General features: G+C 39.5%; 1 protein-coding gene across 1 annotated transcript in view; it reads left to right on the forward strand.

The window, feature by feature from the left end:
- The window catches only part of dag1 (dystroglycan 1), a 41,823-nt gene extending 23,247 nt beyond the window's left edge, over positions 1-18,576 (forward strand). The window contains exons 3-4 of the mRNA XM_055160829.1: positions 14,337-14,798; positions 14,907-18,576. Coding sequence (XP_055016804.1) covers positions 14,337-14,798; positions 14,907-16,730 — 2,286 coding nt within the window. The 3' untranslated portion in view covers positions 16,731-18,576. The remainder of the gene's footprint in view (positions 1-14,336; positions 14,799-14,906) is intronic.
- Positions 18,577-21,282: the final 2,706 nt, after the last annotated feature.

The following is a 21,282-nucleotide window of genomic DNA, read 5'->3' on the forward strand; positions in this document are numbered from 1 at the left end:
TTAATTGCACCAGAATGGCCAATTTTGTATAACACGTTGAGTTTAGTATGTTAATTGGAACACTGTAGTGGAATCTTCTTGGCCATTACTTGCCTGTTTCCACTTCCTCATTAGCTTGTGCATTCTTTGCTTGTTCTTTGTTAGCCTAATCCTGCCTATTCATACCTCTGCCCACTTTACTTAATTCCATTTATCTTTTACTGTCTGGCCTGATTTTTAGCCTTCCTCCTTTACATAAAAAAAATAATTCCTCTTCATCCCCTTTTGTCGAGCTGCCCGCACTTTATTCCTGGCTTGCTCTCCTCCAAGGTAAACCATAATATTGTACGCCTGCAGTCCATCTTGCATAAAACTGTATCACACATTATGTTTATCTGGTTTGTCTTTTGGCTTTCGCCTCATCTCTATATTCGTCTTGTCTTCCCTTAATCATATTTTCTCCCATTTTGCCTTCATCCCTTGTTCCGTCTCTCCGCCCATGTCAAATCACATCAGATCAAATCAATCTTGCCCTGCAGTGTGAAGTGACATGGAAATATATTTACTCTCTTTAAATATTTTAGCAAAAACAATTATATTATTATATTTTTTTAAGAAGGGACCAGAAATGAAATTGAAACACTCGTTAGTAAGTTTAATAATAGCTGATCAAGTGTAGTTTAGTTGCCTCCTGCCACACAACCCAGCAGTAGTTCTCGATTTGTAAATTAGCCTATATTTTATGAAGCACTTACAAAAAGCATAACTGGGTCAGCTGCCAGCCTGGTGTGGATAGATAAAGCACTTTCAATGGTAGTTTATGGGATGTAGTTATTGTTTACCAGTGCCACCAATTATTTTTCAGCTAGGGCACATCTGAAGTTTTTGCCAGATAACTTCTTTTCCATTTTCATTTTGTTTGGCCCACTTTTTCACACATTGTTTGCCCTAACACCTTTTCTCTTCGCTATTCTTTTGTTAACTTACTGTTTTTATGATGACCCCCCAACCCTAACCTCCTGTTCAAAACTTGTAATGAAAAGTTATGTTTTGGAAATAGTATTTTTAGGGAGGCTATATTTTTGTGTCATATTGGCCAAACACTGTGCTCATGCTTTATCCACTTAATAATCTGTAGAAATGTAAAATACCTGTATGGAATATTTTCAAAAGGGCTAAAGGTTGAATTTTAAACTGGTGTTCATGTCCTATTATCATTCTCTCCATCACTATGTCCACCTCACCATTTGTTCAGCTAGATCAGGGGTGCTCAATACGTCGATCGCGATCTACCAGTCGATCGCCAAGGTCGTGTGGGTAGATCGCCGTGTCTCGTCTCGGACTCGATCGCGTTTGGACTCGGTCTTGTCTCTCACTCAAGATCTGACACTCAACAAGTGTGATCATATTTCATTACGGCCGCTGCTGTTGGTAATAAACTTGTAGCGGGTGCAGGAGCGTGTGGGGCGTCTCAGTGCAGCCTGTGCGCTCATTTGAAACCCGCGGAGACTCTACGGCACATCACAAACACACACGCTCCCTATGCACGACTCGTCTGCGACAGCGTGTGCCCTCGTGTACCAGCGTGCATCACAGGGCAGGTTCAACTTCCTAAACATCCTACCTGTCCATCTGCCTCACGTCAGCACGCCGCCCCTCGCCTTTTCACGCTCTCGCTCCTTCCTGCGTACAGCGAACACAAGCCCCTCCCACAGTGCGGCTGATTAGAAGAGCAAGACCAAACGTGAAGCAAAAACCAGTCTAAATTTGTGTTACAGTGTTGGCACAAAGCAGGTCTACAGCATAGAGTGGATCTACAGAACAGACCTACTGCCACATTTGGCTGAAGTTTGTCTGACAAAAGTGCACAAATGCATCTGTGTTTGTCACGATGTGCGTTTGGTTTGGTAAATGTGCAGAGGCTGGTAAATATCACTGCAAAACCAGAAAAGAATGAAACTCCAGTTTGGAACTTTAAAAAACAGGTTTAAAAATCTTCCTTCACTTTTTTCACAGTTTTGTGTAAAGTGCCAGAGGAAGTTCTCTTAAAGAAGGGTTCTCAAACTGTGGGTGAGGGTCCAAAAAAGGGGCACAGAGTGTTTCAGTGCAGTTTGCTTGGCTTTGTATTAGGTAGATCATTTTGACTTGGTCCTTTTGTAAGTAGCTCACATGCTGAAAAAGTGTGAGATGATACCTGATTACATTTGTCACACTGTAGGCTTAGGGCCCCAAATTCAAATCAACACGAACTGACAGACCAGAAACCAGATCTCAGAAATGCACCAATTCAGCTTTTCTGTACCAATACCGATGTCGATATTTTGAGTATCTGATGATATCCGATATCAACTGATACAAGTGCAAAAACAGAAAATATAGCATTTATTTCTTTTAAACACAAAGGGTGTATGATAAACAGTGATTTAAATGTGTATCGGTGCTGATATTGGACACTAGTATGGTATCAGTGCATCCCTAGTTGGTGGATTAGTAAAACAAAAAAAGGTGAGAATAAGACTTTGAGTATCTGTTAAGTATGTTTGAAATAAAAGGTCAGTTGTAGGTTAGGCAGCATACCATCTGTCTTTTCTTGAACTTTTCCTCTGAAAGAACAGGGCCCTCATCTCTACCTGTCAGTTAAAATACACACAACTTCAAGCACGTTTGTTGACTTGCCATACCTTTTTAATTTCACTTTTTCCCCTGCTGCCATGTATACGCTTTGTATTGAATTTCAACAGTCCTCCGTCATGCGCTCCTCTCCCCTTCAGATGTCAGTCCCCCTTTAGGTATTTCGAAGGTTGGTGGTGCTCAAGGTTGTGGAGCGAAAGGCCAAATCAATTTTTTGTGCTTGCCGTTGCACTCATACTAATAGCTCTTTCTTATGAAAATCTGCCAGAGGTCTCCCGCGCGGTGACAGCCCTGACTGCCCATTCACCTTTCGCAGCGCGCACCAGAGCCCATCAGTGAGAGCAGCAGCTTTTATTCATTCACTTCACACACACGTTTCGCTTCTAGGTGCAGGACATTGACCTCAGAGGACAGAGTTTTACACACCTAATATGGTTCTTGTAACTGACTTCATACCTGCAAGACTTACTCACTGCAAACACAAACTGGGTAGCAACTGAGCAGCACCAAAGCATTTACATCTATTTGTTTACATTTACCGTTTAAAATAAAAAGTAATTTCTCGTCTTATGCTATCATAACTCTAGAAACAGAGTTGTAGAATTGTAGAAATAGAGAAATAGAGCGGTTCTTATTTCCCTCGGTACACAGCAGATGGTTAGGCATTCAAACCATTTTCTGCTGTATGTTCCTAAAAACCATCTTTGTCAGTCATTGTTGTATTGTGAATATTAAATGTAAAAAATAGTGGTTCCATGTAATTCTTCATTAAAGTTATCATCATCATCACAGCAAATTTCACTAGAGAATATTTACATTTTTCATAACTTTATAATACGAACATCAGTATAGTTCAGTAGGATAGTATTTGACAGTGTTGTCCCCATGCAAGAAATAAAGTAAAAGAGTTATCTTTAATGAAAGGCCCCGTACTAGATTTTTACTGCTGTCAAAACGTGAAAAGACCAAGATCATTATAAACTGTTTGCAGAGATCCAAAGTTGTCCCTTACTTTCCTAATGCATTGTGCAGCTAGCATTACTTCCTGGTTCATGGATCATAAAAATACTTTATAATTCGATGCAGACTGTACGACCTGATTTTGACCCTAGAAAATGATAACAATCTTTATCTGTACTGGGATAAAACACATTTTAGTTTATTACATGAAAGAAAAAAAAAAATCATGTACTTTTAATGTTAAATTATTTGAGTAATATTATTTTAGTGCAATTTAGTATTGTGACTTTGTTGTTGATTAAACTTGATTGCAAAATGAGAATCAAATGCCAGAGTTGCACGAGTCATCTGTGGGGCAGGAAGCCCATCCGTACAGAGGTAATTTAGTAGAGGCGCTGCAGGTGAAATGGCAGGACCTTTGCGGCAGAGGCATCATCTGTATGCAGGTGCTGCTGGGACACCGATGCCCTACAGAACTTGTATGGTCTATACTGTTATTAATGAAAGTGAACGGGCTTTCCTGGCCAACAGATGAGCGCTCTCAATAGCCTCATTACCACAATTACCAGCATAATTAGCTGATCGGCTGATGGACCGGCTGGCACGCACTGCGGCTTTTCCTTGTCCATTCTTTTTCCACATGTTCCGTTCCCGAAACAGACTGGAGCTGCAAATTCTTCTGTACTTTGTTGATTCTCTTTGTTGTCGACGTGTGGTGTGCCTGGAAGCATATGTTATTTTCCGTTGTGGATTTTTTTAAAAACTAAATGCTATTTTCAAACGGCTTTGTAATTGCTTCTCATTAGCATTCCTTTACTCAGCATTTTTGTCTTCCCCCAAAGCAAACCTCTTGATAACAATATTGGGAGATTGTCGACTCCTGCTGTAAAGGATGAAAAAGCAGAACATTATAAATATTGTGTATATGTGCTTGTGTGCTTGTGTGCAACTCTTCATTGCATCCTCTCATACAACGCATGCATATTTAAGTCCTTTTTGTCAGAGATGAGAGATTGGGTGACTCCGCGGCTGTCAGGACACATTGACTGCAGTTTAGATGGCCCGTCTTTTGATGAATGGAGACAGAAGCTTGCTCTTGGAAACGGCCCTTCCCCTTGAGCCCATTTTTAGCGAAGGGGGGACTTACTTTTCGTCTCCTCCTTTTTTTCTGTTTGTTCTTTTAGCTCTCAGTTCATTACTTTCCCTCTCCTCCTCCTCCTCCTCTTCAATTTCCTGCTCCTGCTATCTCCTTCCCTTTCACTGTATTTCAAGAATCTTGTTACAATTCCGTGTGCCTTCGCCAAAAGCACTCGCTGTTCTGTCACTGTCATTCATTCTCCATCAACCCATTACCTCGCAATACAAACTATTTTCTTCGTTCTTTTAAAGCAATTAACAATTCTCTCATGCCTCAGATTACCTTTCTATTTTGAGGATTGCAAGACCGTTGTGACAAAAGCGTGTTCATGTTATGTTGTCCACCGTTTAACAATGATAGCTTCTATGGCCCATGCAGCTCTGGCACTGTGAGCTGGCAGGACAGGAGTGGAAAAGTGGTATTAAGGAAGAAAAAGGGAGGAGACCATGTGAAGATAAAAACACACTGCAGAACATATGAGTCACCCTAACGCAGGCAGGGAGCGAGCGTACAGCGATCGGTTTACAGGCCCCAGTGTGTGGTAGTGGCTTTGTTGCTATGTAATTAAGCATACAGCAGGCAAGACTTTTGATTTATATCTCCCGAATTATATGCCCCTTCAAATTTACCCACAAATTGTTCTTTTCTGTTATTCGGGTTGTTTATTTAACTTTTCATTGGTTTCTTTAGTGGGGATTATATAGTATAACATCCCATTTGTTTTGTTTCAGTTTTAAAGCTTTTACGCACTTTTGAGACTACATAAAAAGATTGTGTTAGCAGTTTGCCTCCCTGTATCCAGGCAACCTCAAGTTTTGGATTGGGCACCCTTCGAGATGCCTGGTTGTCTCCCAATGAGGAAGTGCCTGAGAGCAGACTGCTTTCATTGGTTTTCCCATCTTTATGAGCCAAGCCATATTTGGCTTCAGAATGTTATATTAGCAGATTATATTTAGATGCAGGGCAGTAGCACCCAGTAATTATGCAGTGGCCTATTAGAGAGCACACGCAAGTAGCCCCACATTTCACAAACTAAGTGTTACTATTGGATCTCCGTTTAATAACCAATCATGTAGGCACTTCAAATTTGACCTTGTTTAATACAAATTTGGCCTGAATTATATTGGAGGATATAAAAATCAATGATTCAAAGGAACTAATCATGGTTTGTATTTTTGAAATGATTAAAATATAACGGTAACTCTAACAGTAATTGTGTGTTTTTTTTTTTTTTTTACTCAGTTTATTTTTGTAGCCTCAAATCACATCACGATAGCACAACAGCAGTCATCGCACATTTAACCAACATTTTTAAAATGTGTTCTTTTTTTTATTATTATTACTGAACTATTGCCACCATTCACCATCATCAGGTCTCTCATTACCCCACAGACATGTTCCAGTATCTAATGGTTTGAAGCTAGAGCTAGTTAGCTCAATAATGGTTGTTCATGTTTTATTCACATGGCATCAAAGAAAAAAGATGGTGTAATCGCTGACCTAGCGACAAATGGGGGTTTATCCCTCTTCGTCATTGGGCATCTAATGAGGTGAATTGTATGTGTCTTGTCGACATGCTATGTCCTTTTTTGTGCTCATTTGTAACGTTTTTTTTTTTAGTTTTTACAATGTCTGCAAAAGTTAACTGTTCAGAGATTTTGATTTTGCTACGTAGTGTTGGAAAAACATTTTGCCATTCTAGTTTACAAGGTCAAATGTAAGAGAAGCTTACTGCAGTGTCAGCACATGGAAACTTTTGGCACACTGCTTTCTATGCGGTGCCCTAGAAGTTTGTTCTTGATTGGAATATTATTAGTACAGTTTTGTGTGTGTGTGTGTGTGTGTGTGTGTTTGATAATACACATCAGTGTTGTGTATTATCTGTATCCGAGCATGTGGTTAGTTTTCTGTAGACTTTTAGCATTAGCTCTGACTAATACCGAAGCCCTGACCAGAATTACTCTCTATCTCTGCCTTTCAAACACACTGATGTTTTTATTCATGCTCTCACCCACACTGCTGCAGGCACACAATGGCCAGCTTCTGTTTGCTTCTTAGTACTCACTGATTTCACCTCCAAAATATCAATTTTTCTGAGTATTTGTGAGTTAGCAACAAAGTTGTAGAAAGATAGCATGCAAATAATACAGATTTCATGTTCATGCCGTATGTTTTATCTGTTTCCATGTCGGGCATATTTTTGTCCATCCCACAGACCTAAATGCATTCCATATGCGATTAATGGCTCAGAGAATGGAGGAAAATGTATGTTGTGTTTAATAGAGCAGACCTATATAAGAACTTTTACCCTTTTTTTTATCACAAGCGGCTTCACAAGCATGTTTTTTTAATCACAAAAACATTTCATATAAGAAGTGCTACTATTCCTGCTTTTGTGCTTCTTCTGTGTGAAATATTGTTAATGATTTTACTAAATTGGCTGAGCTTTAGAATTTATTGGACGTGTAATATTCTTCACTCACCATTCTCCAAGAAGATGGCTGATGAAAGTCGTTGTTCATCTCTATTTATGGTTAGAAATGTTTTAAAATGATTGGTTTATAACAATTTCAAATTTGTTTTATAGACCAGAAAAACAAAAAAAAACGTTTCTTCCCCTAAACATTTTCCTCTTGGGTTTGTTCAGGACTACCTATAAATTGAGAAAGAAACGTGCGATGAATGTGGAATTTGTGCGTCATTAGTTTTTGTTTCATACTGTCACTATTGTTTCCTTATGTTACTACATATATATATATACATATTGGCAGTGTTGGGGAGTAACAAATTACATGTACCGGAGTTACGTAATCAGAGTACAAATTATGAGTAACTGTATTCAGTTACAGTTACTGTTTCAGTGAGTGGTAATTGGATTACAGTTACTTTGTTGAAATAAATGGATTACACTGTGGTATATTCCTGTTTTCACATTTTGGGCTGTATCCCCATTTTTATTTATTTTTTCTCGGTAATTCCACTCATTGCCAGAACCAGGTCTAAACTAGAGCTAAACCAGGTCTAAAACAGGTCTAAAACCAAAAACCAGGACTAAAACAGGTCTAAAACCAAAAACCAGGACTAAAACAGGTGTAAAACCAGATCTAAACCATGTCTAAATCCAGTCTAAAACATATCTAAAACCAGGTCTAAAACCAGGACTAAAACAGGATTTAACAGGACTAAATCATGCTGCGTGGACGTGTCTCCTCTTCTTCTATCAATAATATTTTTAATATGGCAAATCAAGTAATCCAAAGTATTCAGATTACGTTACTCACTTTAAGTAATTTTATGGATTACGTTACAAACTACATTTGGGGATATGTAATCTGTAATTTGTAGGGGAATACATTTTAAAAGTCACCTTCCCAACACTGCATATTGGCGATGGGCATGGTAATTTAAAAGTGCATTGGTAACTTTTCCGGCCGAGGGTCTGTCAAACGCTTTTCTCAGTGGAGATGTAATTCTTTTGTTCTTTATTCACAGTATGACATTAAACTATGATTTCTGCATCAAGACCAAATTACAGGTCAGATCTGTGGAGAGGCGACCCCACTCACAGTCAAATGCCTGTTTTTCAAGGTATCTTTGAGCAATATAAGCACATGCAATTGAATAAATGTAAGTTAGATCGGTTTAGTGTCATACAGTGGAACATTCCTGGCAGAGCAATGGCATATCCACAGAAACACGCAGGTGACAGATTCCTAACCAAAAAGTTACGTAGTGCACAACATTTGACACAAAAAGTGATCCGTTGCGCACTTAGGCCTGTAAAAGTAATTAGCTGCGTATGCACTTTTATAAACGAAGGCCAAGTAAAACAGTCAGCTATTGTTGTATTTGTTTGATATGTTGATATTTACAACTCTGGCATCACTCAGCTCCCAAGCAGTATTTTTATCATTCCTGGATTGCACTGTTAAAAGAGTGTGAATGCGCCTGCTGTGGTCCTGGTGCCGCAAATGAATTTTTAACGGTAGAAAATGGCCTGTAAGATGGATTTCCCCTCGTAAACATCCGCCTGCCTCTTGGCCACCCATAAGCCCCCCGCCCCGCTCGTGCGCTACTATAACGCCAGCATCCATCCTGCCCATTGCTCCTTTTTTTCCACTGCGACGATGCCAATTCCCCGTACGCCCTCTCATGTTCTTCCTCTAAAAAAAAAACAAAAAAAAACGTCTCCCTTCCTGCCGTTGCCCGGTTCTATTTTTTCTCATTACGTTGCTTCCTTGCTCCCTCCCAGCTGCCCTCTCCCATCGGCCCATATATCTTCACTTCCTCCACATCAAGCTTCTTATCCGTTCTCCCATATCCCAGCATGCCCCATCTCGTCCTCCTCATCCCGTCGTCTGCCAATATATGAGGCTTATCAGTGGAGCTGTCAGCCCGGTCTCTGTTAACAATAGCCACCTTTCTTCATGTCCCCCCGCGCTGCTACAATAATCGGCTTTCTTCCTCCACACACTCCATGCCTCATCATATTGGCGTGCGGAGATTTGGTTGGTGCCCGTTCCTCTTTGCTTGACCCCTCTTTCATCTCGTGCATACACTTGTGCGTCTTTGTCTCTGTCGCTATATGCTTTTTTTTTCTGCATATTTGGCTTCCCTCGCTGTTGTGTTTTTCTTTTTTTTTTCTTTTACAAAACAGCTTTTACATCGCAAAGCCCTGGGGGAGAAACAAGTGCCAGTGCAAAGTGTCATGGTGGGTAAAGCGGAGGCACTCGAATGGGTTGAGAAGTGCAAGGTCAGGCGTGTTCAGTGCACTGGGAGCATATTTGAAACTGGCGATAAATAGATGGATTCTGTCAAAGTTGCGTTGCTGTGAATAAACCACGGCTGATTTCGTGTCAGAGTTTTCTACAAGAGAACAAATGGAAAAAAATATTTCAGCTTATTTCAGAAGGTATTTCTTGGCATACAGTAGCCTGAAGGTGCACTGTGAAATATTTCTAGTGGAGGGTCCGCCACCTGCTTGTCTCCATGGAAATGTTGTTGCTTTGTCTCCCACTTCATACATGGGTTTAAGCTATACTAGGGATGGGCATTCGATGAAATTTTCTTAATCAATCGTCGGAAGAATTAACGATTGATTATCGATTAATCATTAATGTTTTTATATTAAAATGATCATCATTATTATTACTATCTGCACTACTAATCTGCAGAAATAAATTCAACTTTACGACATATAAACCCTAACGACTCTAGAGCCACATCAGCCCGTTTGACATTATAATGTGTTTAATTCAGTTTTGCGCAACTCTCACAGAAACAAAACTTAACAACCTCATTTTGTTCCAGGGGCCTGTATCCAACTTATTTTGATCCCAAAGGGGCCGGATCAGAAAACTCATGTCATATAAACCCCAAAAATAACAATAAATTCAAATATTTGTGCAGAGAAACACAAATCTATTACAGAAATCTTTTTTAATTGATGAACTCTTTCTTTTACAAAATATTATAATATTATGAACAACCTGAAACTTTAAGAAAAATACAATTTCAACACAATGTTTTAACATGAACTTGTATGCAAATAGGAATTCAATTTTTCTTGTAAAATCCTGCACTCGGCTCCACTTTTCTCATGTTGGACATTTTTCTGATGAGGGTGTCACGGTCAACAGTCAAAACGATCGTCCTTTAAGAGCGTTTGGAAAGAGACAAGTCTTCATTTGTGCTGCTCTGGTGGGAGGGGCCACGTACAGAGGCTCTGGAGACGCTGCTGTGATAAACACCACAGAAAATTAACAATATTTTAATAGAAAATATAATTAAAGTATTTTAGTAGAAAATCAGCCGAGGGCCACATTAAAGGTCTTGGAGGGCCGGATTTGGCCCCCGGGCTGTATGTTTGACACCTGTGTTCTAGACAATCAGGTTACAGCACTAAGCTACATTACAGTATTTTTGAGCAATAGAAACTCCTGTAATGAATAAGTGCTAGATAGATATGTTTAATGTTATACCATGGAACATTCCAAAGCAGTAACATCTCCATGGAGACAAGCAGGTAGCGGACCAGACCAGAAAATGTAATGAACCTTTTAATAATTTTTTTTAGTGAAGGATTTTTGTATTTTTTGGCCAAACTATAAATTGTTCGGGACAATTTCTTCAGATCTTTTGCCAAATTCTGCCAGAACCTATTTTGAGAGGAAATTGGACCAAAATTCAGCACATCTTTTTATAGACAATAGAATCTCAGCACACAAAAAAATCCCTCAATCAACAGAAATCCCTCAAAAGCCAAGTGCGCGATCACATTATTTTTCTTGCATAACTTAAAATTGCAGATCCCCCCTCTTCTTCTATCGGGCACTGTAACTCTAAAGTACAGAAAAGCTGAGGCGGCAGAGCGGCGATGCAGAGTAAAATAAGGATGAGGCCAGTGATGTGCGATAATGTCACATAATATTTCATGCTTGTCGCTCATAAAAACATGCTGGTTTGCACCCATCACAGTGGCTCAGGCGTCTGATAGTCATGGTGCCTTTGCAATTATGTGAGCGCTGCTGTTAAAAGATGATCAAACGGGTTTTTACTTTGATGAGATGATCATTTCTTTGTGTTTTAATTAGCTGTCTTTGGTTGCAGGGGCAGACTCTGTGACAGCTTTAGCATGGACCTCTTGGGTTATTCTTTATATCTTCAAACCTCATTTTCGAGTGGACAAGTCATATTGACGTTTTTTGTACATGGCCTCTTAAATAAAAAGGCAAATCAAGTCATCTCTGATTTTTAGGTCACAATAATCATCCCATTTCTTATCAGAAAGTTGTTGAATAAGCTATTAAGAGGAAGATTTACGCTTTTTTGTCAATCCAAATCTTTACTTGAAAGTATAGTTTTCCTTTTTGTCTGCTGTTTCATGTGTTCAGTGTGTACCAACCTTTTTATAGTTATAGTTTGTGGCAGTAGAAAAGAATGTGTTATAGGCGAGTTTCGTTGTTGACAAAAGCTCACGTTGCATGCTGGGAATTATTTTGGTCGGAGGCAAGAAACATTAATTCAACATGACGGACGGAGCGAGAAAGCACGTAAAGGGCATTGATCCCGGTTATTTATCCACTCTAACGGCAGAGGACCCAAGACCATTTGACCAGAAATTGGTCATAAGCATCGATGGAGTCAAATCACCCTTTTCAACCCCGACAAAAGGTGGACCAAACCAAATTTCTGGTTAGAATCACCAACTACTTGGACAAATATTCACTTTGGCGATATCCACAGTGACTTGGTGGAAACTCCTGGGCCATTCACAGCAGAAAAGACGAAAACCTCCAAGAGTCTCGATGTGTTGTTGAACTTGTTGAGTCCACGGTTTGCTAGGATCTTCTGCGTTTGCTCTGTGAATGTTTGAAAGTCGTTTAATTCACCGTTAGTGGTTCTTTTCACTCAGAATACGAAAAAGACATTTTCCTTCTTCCGTGCTTCTATTTGTGCATCTGATAATGCAGCAGGAATTTACCATTATCGGGGATAAATACGCGAGGTTACGCACTGTGTTTGACCACTATCCTGTTTCTTGCCTCCGACCAAAATATTTCCCAGCATGCAAAGCGGGCTTTTAATAACAATGACGTCAGCTGAAACTCGCCTGTAGTAGAGTGGGGATTGTCGGGAATACCTGGCTAATGAGTGTTGTATTGTATTTTATCATATTCTTTTGGGAGAAATGCAAGAGAAATAATTAATATTTTGGAATCTGCGTAAACTCAGAGCACACAAGCACCAACCATTTTGAACTTGGTAGAGATATTCCCAATTATTGATGTTTTTCCTTGAGTCTGGACCAAAGAAAAAGGCATAATACGCTTCTTCAAAATGTGTGCATTTCTCTATGAGGAAATAATGGTTCACACAGTCTTGTAAAATGAACTCTTTCATTCTGTTACAATGGCACATTAACACAAATCAACTTATTGTCCCCAACATGTATGGCATGTAGTTTCACCTTTTGCTGACCGAGATCTCAGACAAATTCAAAACAATAAAAATATTACCTACCCTTGTCCCCCACTCATGTTTAACTGGCAGAATAACTGCAGATCACCCATTAAGTCATCCTCCTTGTGTGTTCCAGATACCCTTTGGTAATTTACCAGGCAATTAGATAATTTATTATGAGATTACTGCCTGGCAACCTACGTGTCCTTTTATTGTGCCTTCTCTGATTTAATTTGCTATGTCAAGAGGCAGACTATTCAGTGTGTGAGAGCAATGACGCATGTACTAACAAATAAATAAAAAATATGTACTGAGTGTTAAATCATCACTTTATAGTTGCACATTGTTTGCATATTAGATGGAAAATTGTATGCAATAACCACTCTGTCTAAATGCCGGAAGAGGCACTGGTGCATGTTTTTGATCATTTCTTATCACTTACTTAGTTGATTGTAAATGATGCGGTAATTATTTTCAAACGTGGATTTAATATTCTGAGCAAAGAATTAGATATCTCACTGACAGCACTAAAACCAGAAATAAGCTTTTATCTACGTGTAAAAAAAGCCTGTCATATTCTGATAATGACATTTCAAAGCAGTGGCAGCAGAACTAAAGGCTCCGTGTTGTGGAGGAGGGATTAGGTGACATGGGGAGAAAGAATAAAGAGAAACAAACTGTAGAATTAATACAAGTATTATATAACAAGGCATAAAGATTGGGCTACTTGAAGAATAGTAATTATTTTTAAGTCACACATCACTTCTTACTGCCTGAAAACTCTTATGCCACTGTAAATTTGCATTGGTAATATGTCTATTTTTTATTTATTTATGTATTTATTTTTATTACCGCAGCTGAGAAGTTGAAGCCCTGACCTTCTGCAAAACTCAGATAGCATGCCTTTTTGGTACACTGCTCTTGGGAACATTGAAAAAGTGTTAAATAATAATTGGAAGTGCTTTCTAGCCAAAATTGTATATCTATAATTGTCCATTATATTCAGTGTTGAGCAGGCATTTCCCCAGCACTAAAACATGTAGGGCCAGAACTCGGACAAGTCTGAATCTCGCCCAGATCTAACTAACCAAAATCAGTCCAATAAAAATGAATCATTCTTATTTTACTTTGCTTGTTGTTTACTTTTTGAATACCTACATACTACATAGTAAACACTAGACACTATTGTGTCTTTACATTATGTATGTATTTATTTATTTTTTGTAGGTTGCTTGAATGCATGTGTTTTTTGTATTGTGTGCATTAGTGTCAGTGTTTATGTTTCCCCCAGCTCTGCCTCACATGCTAGTTAGAGCATTAATGATGTGTCTAGGGAACATGGCCTTGCATAATTTATCAACAAGGATTTATTAGTCGCAAAATTAACTCATAGGTTCTGAGGAGCGCAGCTTGTATTGGTTCTTTATTTTGAATTTATGTATGGACAGTCATTGTCACTCCTATTTGATCTATTTCTCTCTCGTTCTGTCACCCGTGCATTAAAGGGATGTCCCCAGTCATATGTTTTGCAGTGATTCAATTTTCAAGACATTTATGGGCCGGTATATTTAATGATGTATTTTGTACTGGTGATAATTATATGATAATAACTTGCTAATTTTCTAATTACAATAATAATAATAATAATAATGTGTTTTCCCTGCAGATCACTGAGATGGGTAAGGAGTCCCTGCCTGATTGGCTGCACTGGGATGCCCCCAACAGAATCCTGCAGGGTTTGCCACTGGAGGAAGACAAAGGAGTCCATTACATCTCTGTGTCCATCGCAGACAACAAACAGTCCTCTTCTTCATCAGAGGTGTTCTCCATTGTGGTACATCCAGAAGACCATATGGACATTGAATCAATCCAAGTAGCATCCACTCAAGCTTCCGGGCAAGAGGAAGTCCAACCATTCTCGTGTAACAATGAGGATCCTGTTACAGTCCTGACAGTCATTCTTGATGCTGATCTGACCAAAATGAACTCGGCAGAGAGAGTGGCCCTGCTGAACAATATGAGGAAATTCTCAGGAGTGGAACTTCAGCACATGAAGATGCTCCCAGTTGTCAACAACAGACTGTTTGACATGACTGCATTCATGGCTGGTCCTGGTAATGCCAAGAAGGTGAGTAATATTTCTGCTGCATACTCATTAACCCAAATGACACAGTTGGTGGTCTACCTTTTAAATGAAATTTTTCTCTTTTTTTTTGTTTTTTTTGTTTTTCTTCAGGTTGTGGAGAATGGAGCCCTGTTGTCCTGGAAACTTGGTTGCTCATTGGACCAAAGCAGTGTCCCAAACATCGACAGTGTCCAGGGCCCTGCAAAAGAGGGAACAATGTCAGCTAAACTTGGCTACCCAGTTGTAGGCTGGCACATTGCCAACAAGAAACCACATATCCCCAAACGTGTGAGGAGGCAATTATACAACACTCCAACACCTGTTCTTGCTGTTCTTCCCCCGACATCAGCAGTGGAGCCCCCTCCTGTGAGAATTGTCCCAACTCTCTCCTCACCTTCTATTGCTGGACCAACTGAAAGTGCTGCCTCTCCCGCCAGAGGCCCTGTCCCTCTCCCAGGCAGACCCACCGTCAGATTCCGTGACACTATAGCCCACACTCCAACACAGGAACCTCTTCCTCCAACAAAAGTTATGGACAGCACCAGTTCTATATCTATTGAACCATCTTTGACAAGACCTCCTTTTGTGCAACCCACTGCTACTGTCCCACCTACACGCAAGACTACTACAAGAAAACCCAAAAAGCCCAAAACAACCCCAGTGCCAAAAGAACCAAAGATTACTACTCCTAAGCCAATAAGTACACAATCTCCAGGTGTCATCCCAGATCCTTTCAATGAGAAACCTGAATTGCGTAACCCAATAGACCAGGTAAATGCCCTGGTCGGTACCTATTTTGAGGTCAAGATTCCTTCAGATACTTTCTTTGATAATCAAGATGGCACAACAGATAAGTTACGCCTGTCTCTGAGACAGAATCACAATGAGGTTGTTGGAGAAGGTTCCTGGATTCAGTTCAATACCACCAGTCAACTTCTGTATGGCATTCCTGATGTCAAACATATTGGAAAACATGAATACTTTATGCAGGCAACAGACAAGGGTGGTCTTAATGCTATTGATGCTTTTGAAGTACGTGTAAATCGCTGGCCTACAAATGACAAAACTCCAGTCATCTTTACTGCTCGATTTGATGGTGAACCACAATCTGTAACTAATGACATTCATAAGAAAATCCTACTGGTCAAGAAGCTGGCATATGCACTGGGAGACCGTAATAGCAGTACTGTGAGTATCAGGAACATAAGCAAAGGATCTATTGTTGTTGAATGGACAAACACTAGCCTCCCACAGCACCCATGTCCCAAGGAGCAGCTCATAGCCATGAGCCGTACCCTGGCCAGTGCAGACGGGAGGCCGTCTCAGACCTTCCGTTACGCCATGGAGCCTGAGTTCAGACCTTTGGATGTCACAGTGAAGGGCCGAGCCAGCTGCAGAACACATTCCTTTATTCCCCCGGGAGAGATCGATATACCAGAGCCAGCACCCGTCACACCCGCTTTGGGAACAGGCCGCCAAAGCACAGATGATGTCTATTTGCACACAGTCATCCCTGCAGTGGTGGTAGCAGCCATTTTGCTCATCGCCGGTATCATTGCCATGATATGCTACAGGAAGAAAAGAAAGGGAAAGCTGACTATTGAGGACCAGGCTACCTTCATCAAGAAAGGTGTGCCTATCATTTTTGCAGATGAACTGGATGATTCCAAACCTCCTCCATCTTCAAGTATGCCTCTGATTCTCCAAGAAGAAAAGCCCCCACTACCACCCCCTGAATACCCCAACATGGCCACCCCAGAGACAACTCCTCTAAACCAAGAACTGCTAGGGGAATATACAGCTTTGCGGGACGAAGATCCCAATGCACCCCCCTACCAGCCTCCTCCTCCCTTCTCTACACCCATGGAAGGAAAGGGCTCCCGTCCCAAGAACATGACCCCCTACAGATCCCCACCCCCCTACGTGCCCCCCTAAGACTTGTATATCCCTCCCCGTTGTAGGGTGGAGGGAGCAGATGCCTGAAGAACTGCGACGGTTTCCTTTCTGGTGTTGTCTGTCTGGACATTTTCTTGGAGGAATGACAAGAGGTGCTAAAGTACAAAATAACTATAGGGGTCGCGAGTCAGGGAGTTGGGTGGGGATTTTCAGCTGAATGAGGGGATGTTTGCTTGAAACGGCTGGGATGGACTACTGTTTTTAGTAGTAGCCCGGCTTCTATTGTGGCCTAAGACAAACAACTGCTTGTCACATTGGATTTCCGATTCTAGACCAGTTTTGGTCAAAGGGGAGGTGTGCTCTCCCTTCCCAGCATTTGATTACTTTTCTGGTTTGGATACAATCATTTTGTCATAGGGTTTCACATCTTTTTTTTTTTTCTTTTTTTTTTTTCCTTTTTTCTCAACTGAATCATTTCGCCTAACAACTGTTCTTTTGTCTTGCTTTTTATTAATCTGAGAAGATGTTGAACTGCCATCAGACTACTACAGGCGATATGTCATGTTTTTATAAAGGAGGGATGAGTTTGGCTAAAAATAGAGAAATAGCTTCACACTGATCTCAAATAACTCTCGAAGACAAAAGAATGGGAGCCCTGTGTGTGGGTGAATGAACAAGCTTGTGTTTTACCCAGTTCATTATGGTTTGCCTTTTAACACTTGTCTCTTTTGGTCTTTATTCACAATGTCTAGTATTGATGAGAATAACAAGGTAGCCTAAGATGATTTTAGAAATGAATAAATAAATAATTAGTTTGTTTTATTGATTCTTTTTTTTTCTTCTGTTGATTGTATATGGATGACCTTCAGGTAGCATTATCTTCATTTTGAGGGGAGGAAAGCCTGAAGGAAAGGATTGCCTCACTAAAATAACCTGCAGGAGCTTACCCAATCAAGTCTGTAAGTTAACTTGATTCACTTGGCTAATAATATATAAATATGGTTAAAATAAATAAATTATCTCACTAACTTATTAGGTGTGTATTTCAGTGTGGAAAAACATTTTAAACTTATATCAAACATGAAAAATAATATAACAGTGTAACCGATTGGGTCAGTACAGCAGCCACTGGCTAGTGTTACCAGATCCGCACCGTAGCAAAATAACACCAAAAATGTACATATTTGGAAACAAAAGCCCTACAGTTTATTTTGGAATATTATATTATTTTTGTACTTTCTATTTTATCTACTGAGGTAATTCTTCTCTCCAGTTACCCAAGTTCTATTTTGTGCCAATGTCTCAGATGGATAATGAAGCAACAAAAATTACTGATCAGGTGGTCAGGATAACTTTTATTAAAATCTCATCTTACATAATCACTGGAAATGATCAACAATAAATCTCCTAATTTTTTACAAAGTTTTTGATACAGCCTCAAATAGTTTGAGTATTAAAATAAACCAACAAATGATTAGTCTTTTGTGATTTGAGTACCCTTAGCTTAGAAGTTTGATTCAGTTATGTACACCTTTTTGTTTTGGGTCACATTTCAGTTGTTTTATTTTATTGTGTGTGTTTGCATATGAAAATGTATCTTCCACTATACAACAATGAAATGACCCATATTTTATGTAACCACAAAGTTTATTTTTAGCTCCATTATTTTAGCTGATAAGTTTTAACTAAAGTGACCCTTTGCAATAATATGTAACATGCAGTCCATTCGGCGACTGGAGGACGCAGGCTCAAGCGAATGACTTGTATTGTTCAAATGTTGGTTTTTTTGCAGGATGCCAAGGCTTTTTTTGCTTCTAAAGTGTGCATTGACATAATAAAACCGACTGGTACGAAAATAAATTGCACTTATTTTTCCTCATTTAAACACTGCTATACAGATCAAGTCTAATGAAATAATATAAAAAAAACCTGTGTTTGTGTCTGCTATGTGGCTATAATCTATGACACCCACAGATCAAATTATAATTTACATATTTTAAACTAGGGAAAGTCTTTTAAAGGTCATATATTGTGCATTATCTGGATTTTTTTTAGCTTCATGTGATACTGTATAACTGAAGATGATGTAGGTGTCTGGAAAATACCAACGGTCAACAGGTAATACATATATCGGTACGAATTCTGGCCTCTGAAATGTTTGGAATGAGTCCGGTGAAGGTAAATATGCAGCTAAATGCATTACATTTTACGCCTACCAGAAGTGAGAGTTTGTAGCTCTGGAGTGGGTGATGCACTAAATATATATATTACATTAACGTGTGTAATTAAAAGAAAATGCAACACGCCAGACTTTTTGATAAGGGCACAATACATCATAGTAAAAAGATCTGTTCTATTGAATTTTTAAAGGTGCATTGTCTTAACTCTTCTGGTGGAGATTCTGTCAAATGCTTTTCTTCATGGAGATGTTATTTCTTTGTCTGGAATGTTTCACAGTATGGTATTGAACCTTTCTACCTTTTGGAGATCAAACCCGACCTAGTTACAGGACAGATCTGTGGAGAGGCAGCCCCGATCGCAGTCAGAATTCCTGCTTTTCTAGGTATTTTTGAGCAACACAAACACCTGTAATTGAAAAAAAAAAAAAAAAAAACATTAGGTAGAGCTGTTTAATGTCATACTGTGGAACATTCCAAGCAGAGCAGTGACATTTCCATAGCGGTGGATCCCTAACCAAAAAGTTACATAGTGCAACTTTACGATTGCATTCATTTACATGCAAATAAATAATACGTCTTTACTACCTGTTATACAATACATCTGTTCCTTTATACCTCTGCAATACTTGTCTTGCTGCCCTGGACTGCTGTCACTTTTTCCACTGCTCTCCTGTGCAAAACATCTCTCCATATCCATTTATTCTTAGCCCTGTGTACTCAAAGGTTGTGTTGTATAATTCCACCCAGCTTCATCTCTCATTACACAGTCAGCAAACAGATAATTTCCACTAATTATTTGGATATTGATTAAATGTAAACAGTTCCCCATTATGACACAGCAGCAATAATTCATTATGGAGTTTAATTTAGAAATAAGGAGGAACCATGGCATGCATCCCCTGTGGTAAAGATTTAATAGATGTATGATGGCAGGGATGGATGAGGGATTGATTGAGGGTGCTTGCTTAGGGGACTTCTGTAGTATAAGAATGTGGGAAAGTCACATTGTATAGAGGAAGTGATTAATATGTTTAGGTTGTGTTATCAACAACTTTTTATCAAAGGTTGTGACAGCAAAACAACTAGGAATTTTGGCAGGCTTCTTATACCATATGTTACTATAACTGGATCCCTTTGGTGTTAGTGTCAATGTTTAAAGTAGTAACTGGTAATACCTAAAGTATTTATCACTGGGGACTTTAAATAGGCACCACACTGCCTTTTATGTGCAGTGTTAAAGCTTAAAGATCCAATTTTATGACAAATTGACTATAGAGGCTTTGCACCATCACGTGACCCCTATAGCAACGGTACCGACGCCGCCATGACACCGGGCAACACTATGTCATTGACTTCAGTAGCATCGGAGAAACATGGGCAGGGTTTGTTGTGTATTTGGTTGTTCTAGATGCTCTGAAAGGGATAAAATGAATCATTTCTTCACTGTTCCTCTGGAAATGACTCATCAGGAGCTCAAACAAAGGAATTATCGAAAAAAGACGCGAATTATAGCTAGAAAACATAAACCGCGAAGAGATTTCCTATTGTACCATCAAGACACTTGAAGTTTCATCAAGGTATTTGCTATTTAAATCATTTCATATCTTATTTAATGAAAGAAGCACATTTAGTGAACAAAAATTTCATTAATTTAACCAGGAAAACCTGCACTAGTTTACGATTCAACGAACCCACACTGGGCTCCTATGATCAACATGGAGCACGAGTCGAAGAGTCTGCGAGCCGAACCTTGAAAAATCGCAAAAAGCAATTAATTCTAGAAGACATAGTTGTGGATAAGCAAGGCAATGAAGAAAACACTGATCCTACGATGAGTGACATGTTTATATGTGCGTTGGAAGATACAGTTTCTACTGCCACTCACACTGCAAATGTTTTCTTTTTTAAACTTTAGTTCAGTAAATGTGCTTCTCTCATTAAATAAGTTATGAAACAATTTAAAGAGCAAATACCTTGATGAAAGTGACGTGAGTGTGTCTTGATGGTACCATTGGAATGTCTTCGCGGTTTATGTTCTCTAGCTATAATTCCCGTCTTTTTCCCATAATTCCCTTGTTTGAGCTCCTGAGGAACAGTGAAGAAACGATTCATTTTATCCCTTTCAGAGCGTCTAGAACAACAAAATACAAAACAAACCCTGCCCATGTTTCTCCGATGCTGCTGAGGTCAATGACATAGTGTGCCCGGTGTCATGGCGGCGTAGGTACCGTTGCGATAGGGGTCATGTGACGGTGCAAAGCCTCTATTGTGTGATTTTAGTCATGTTAGAATGTTCCCATATCAAAAACTTAACTCGAGTCATGTTTTATTTCATTCACATGTTTTAGTAATGCTGTATTATTAGTCTGTCTACATCTCAAAGCTCAAAATTCTCTCTTCCAGTCATGAAG

Source organism: Boleophthalmus pectinirostris, unplaced genomic scaffold (assembly GCF_026225935.1).
Source record: "Boleophthalmus pectinirostris isolate CB_2022bp ecotype Guang Dong unplaced genomic scaffold, ASM2622593v1 HiC_scaffold_3, whole genome shotgun sequence".
NCBI lineage: Eukaryota > Metazoa > Chordata > Actinopteri > Gobiiformes > Gobiidae > Boleophthalmus > Boleophthalmus pectinirostris.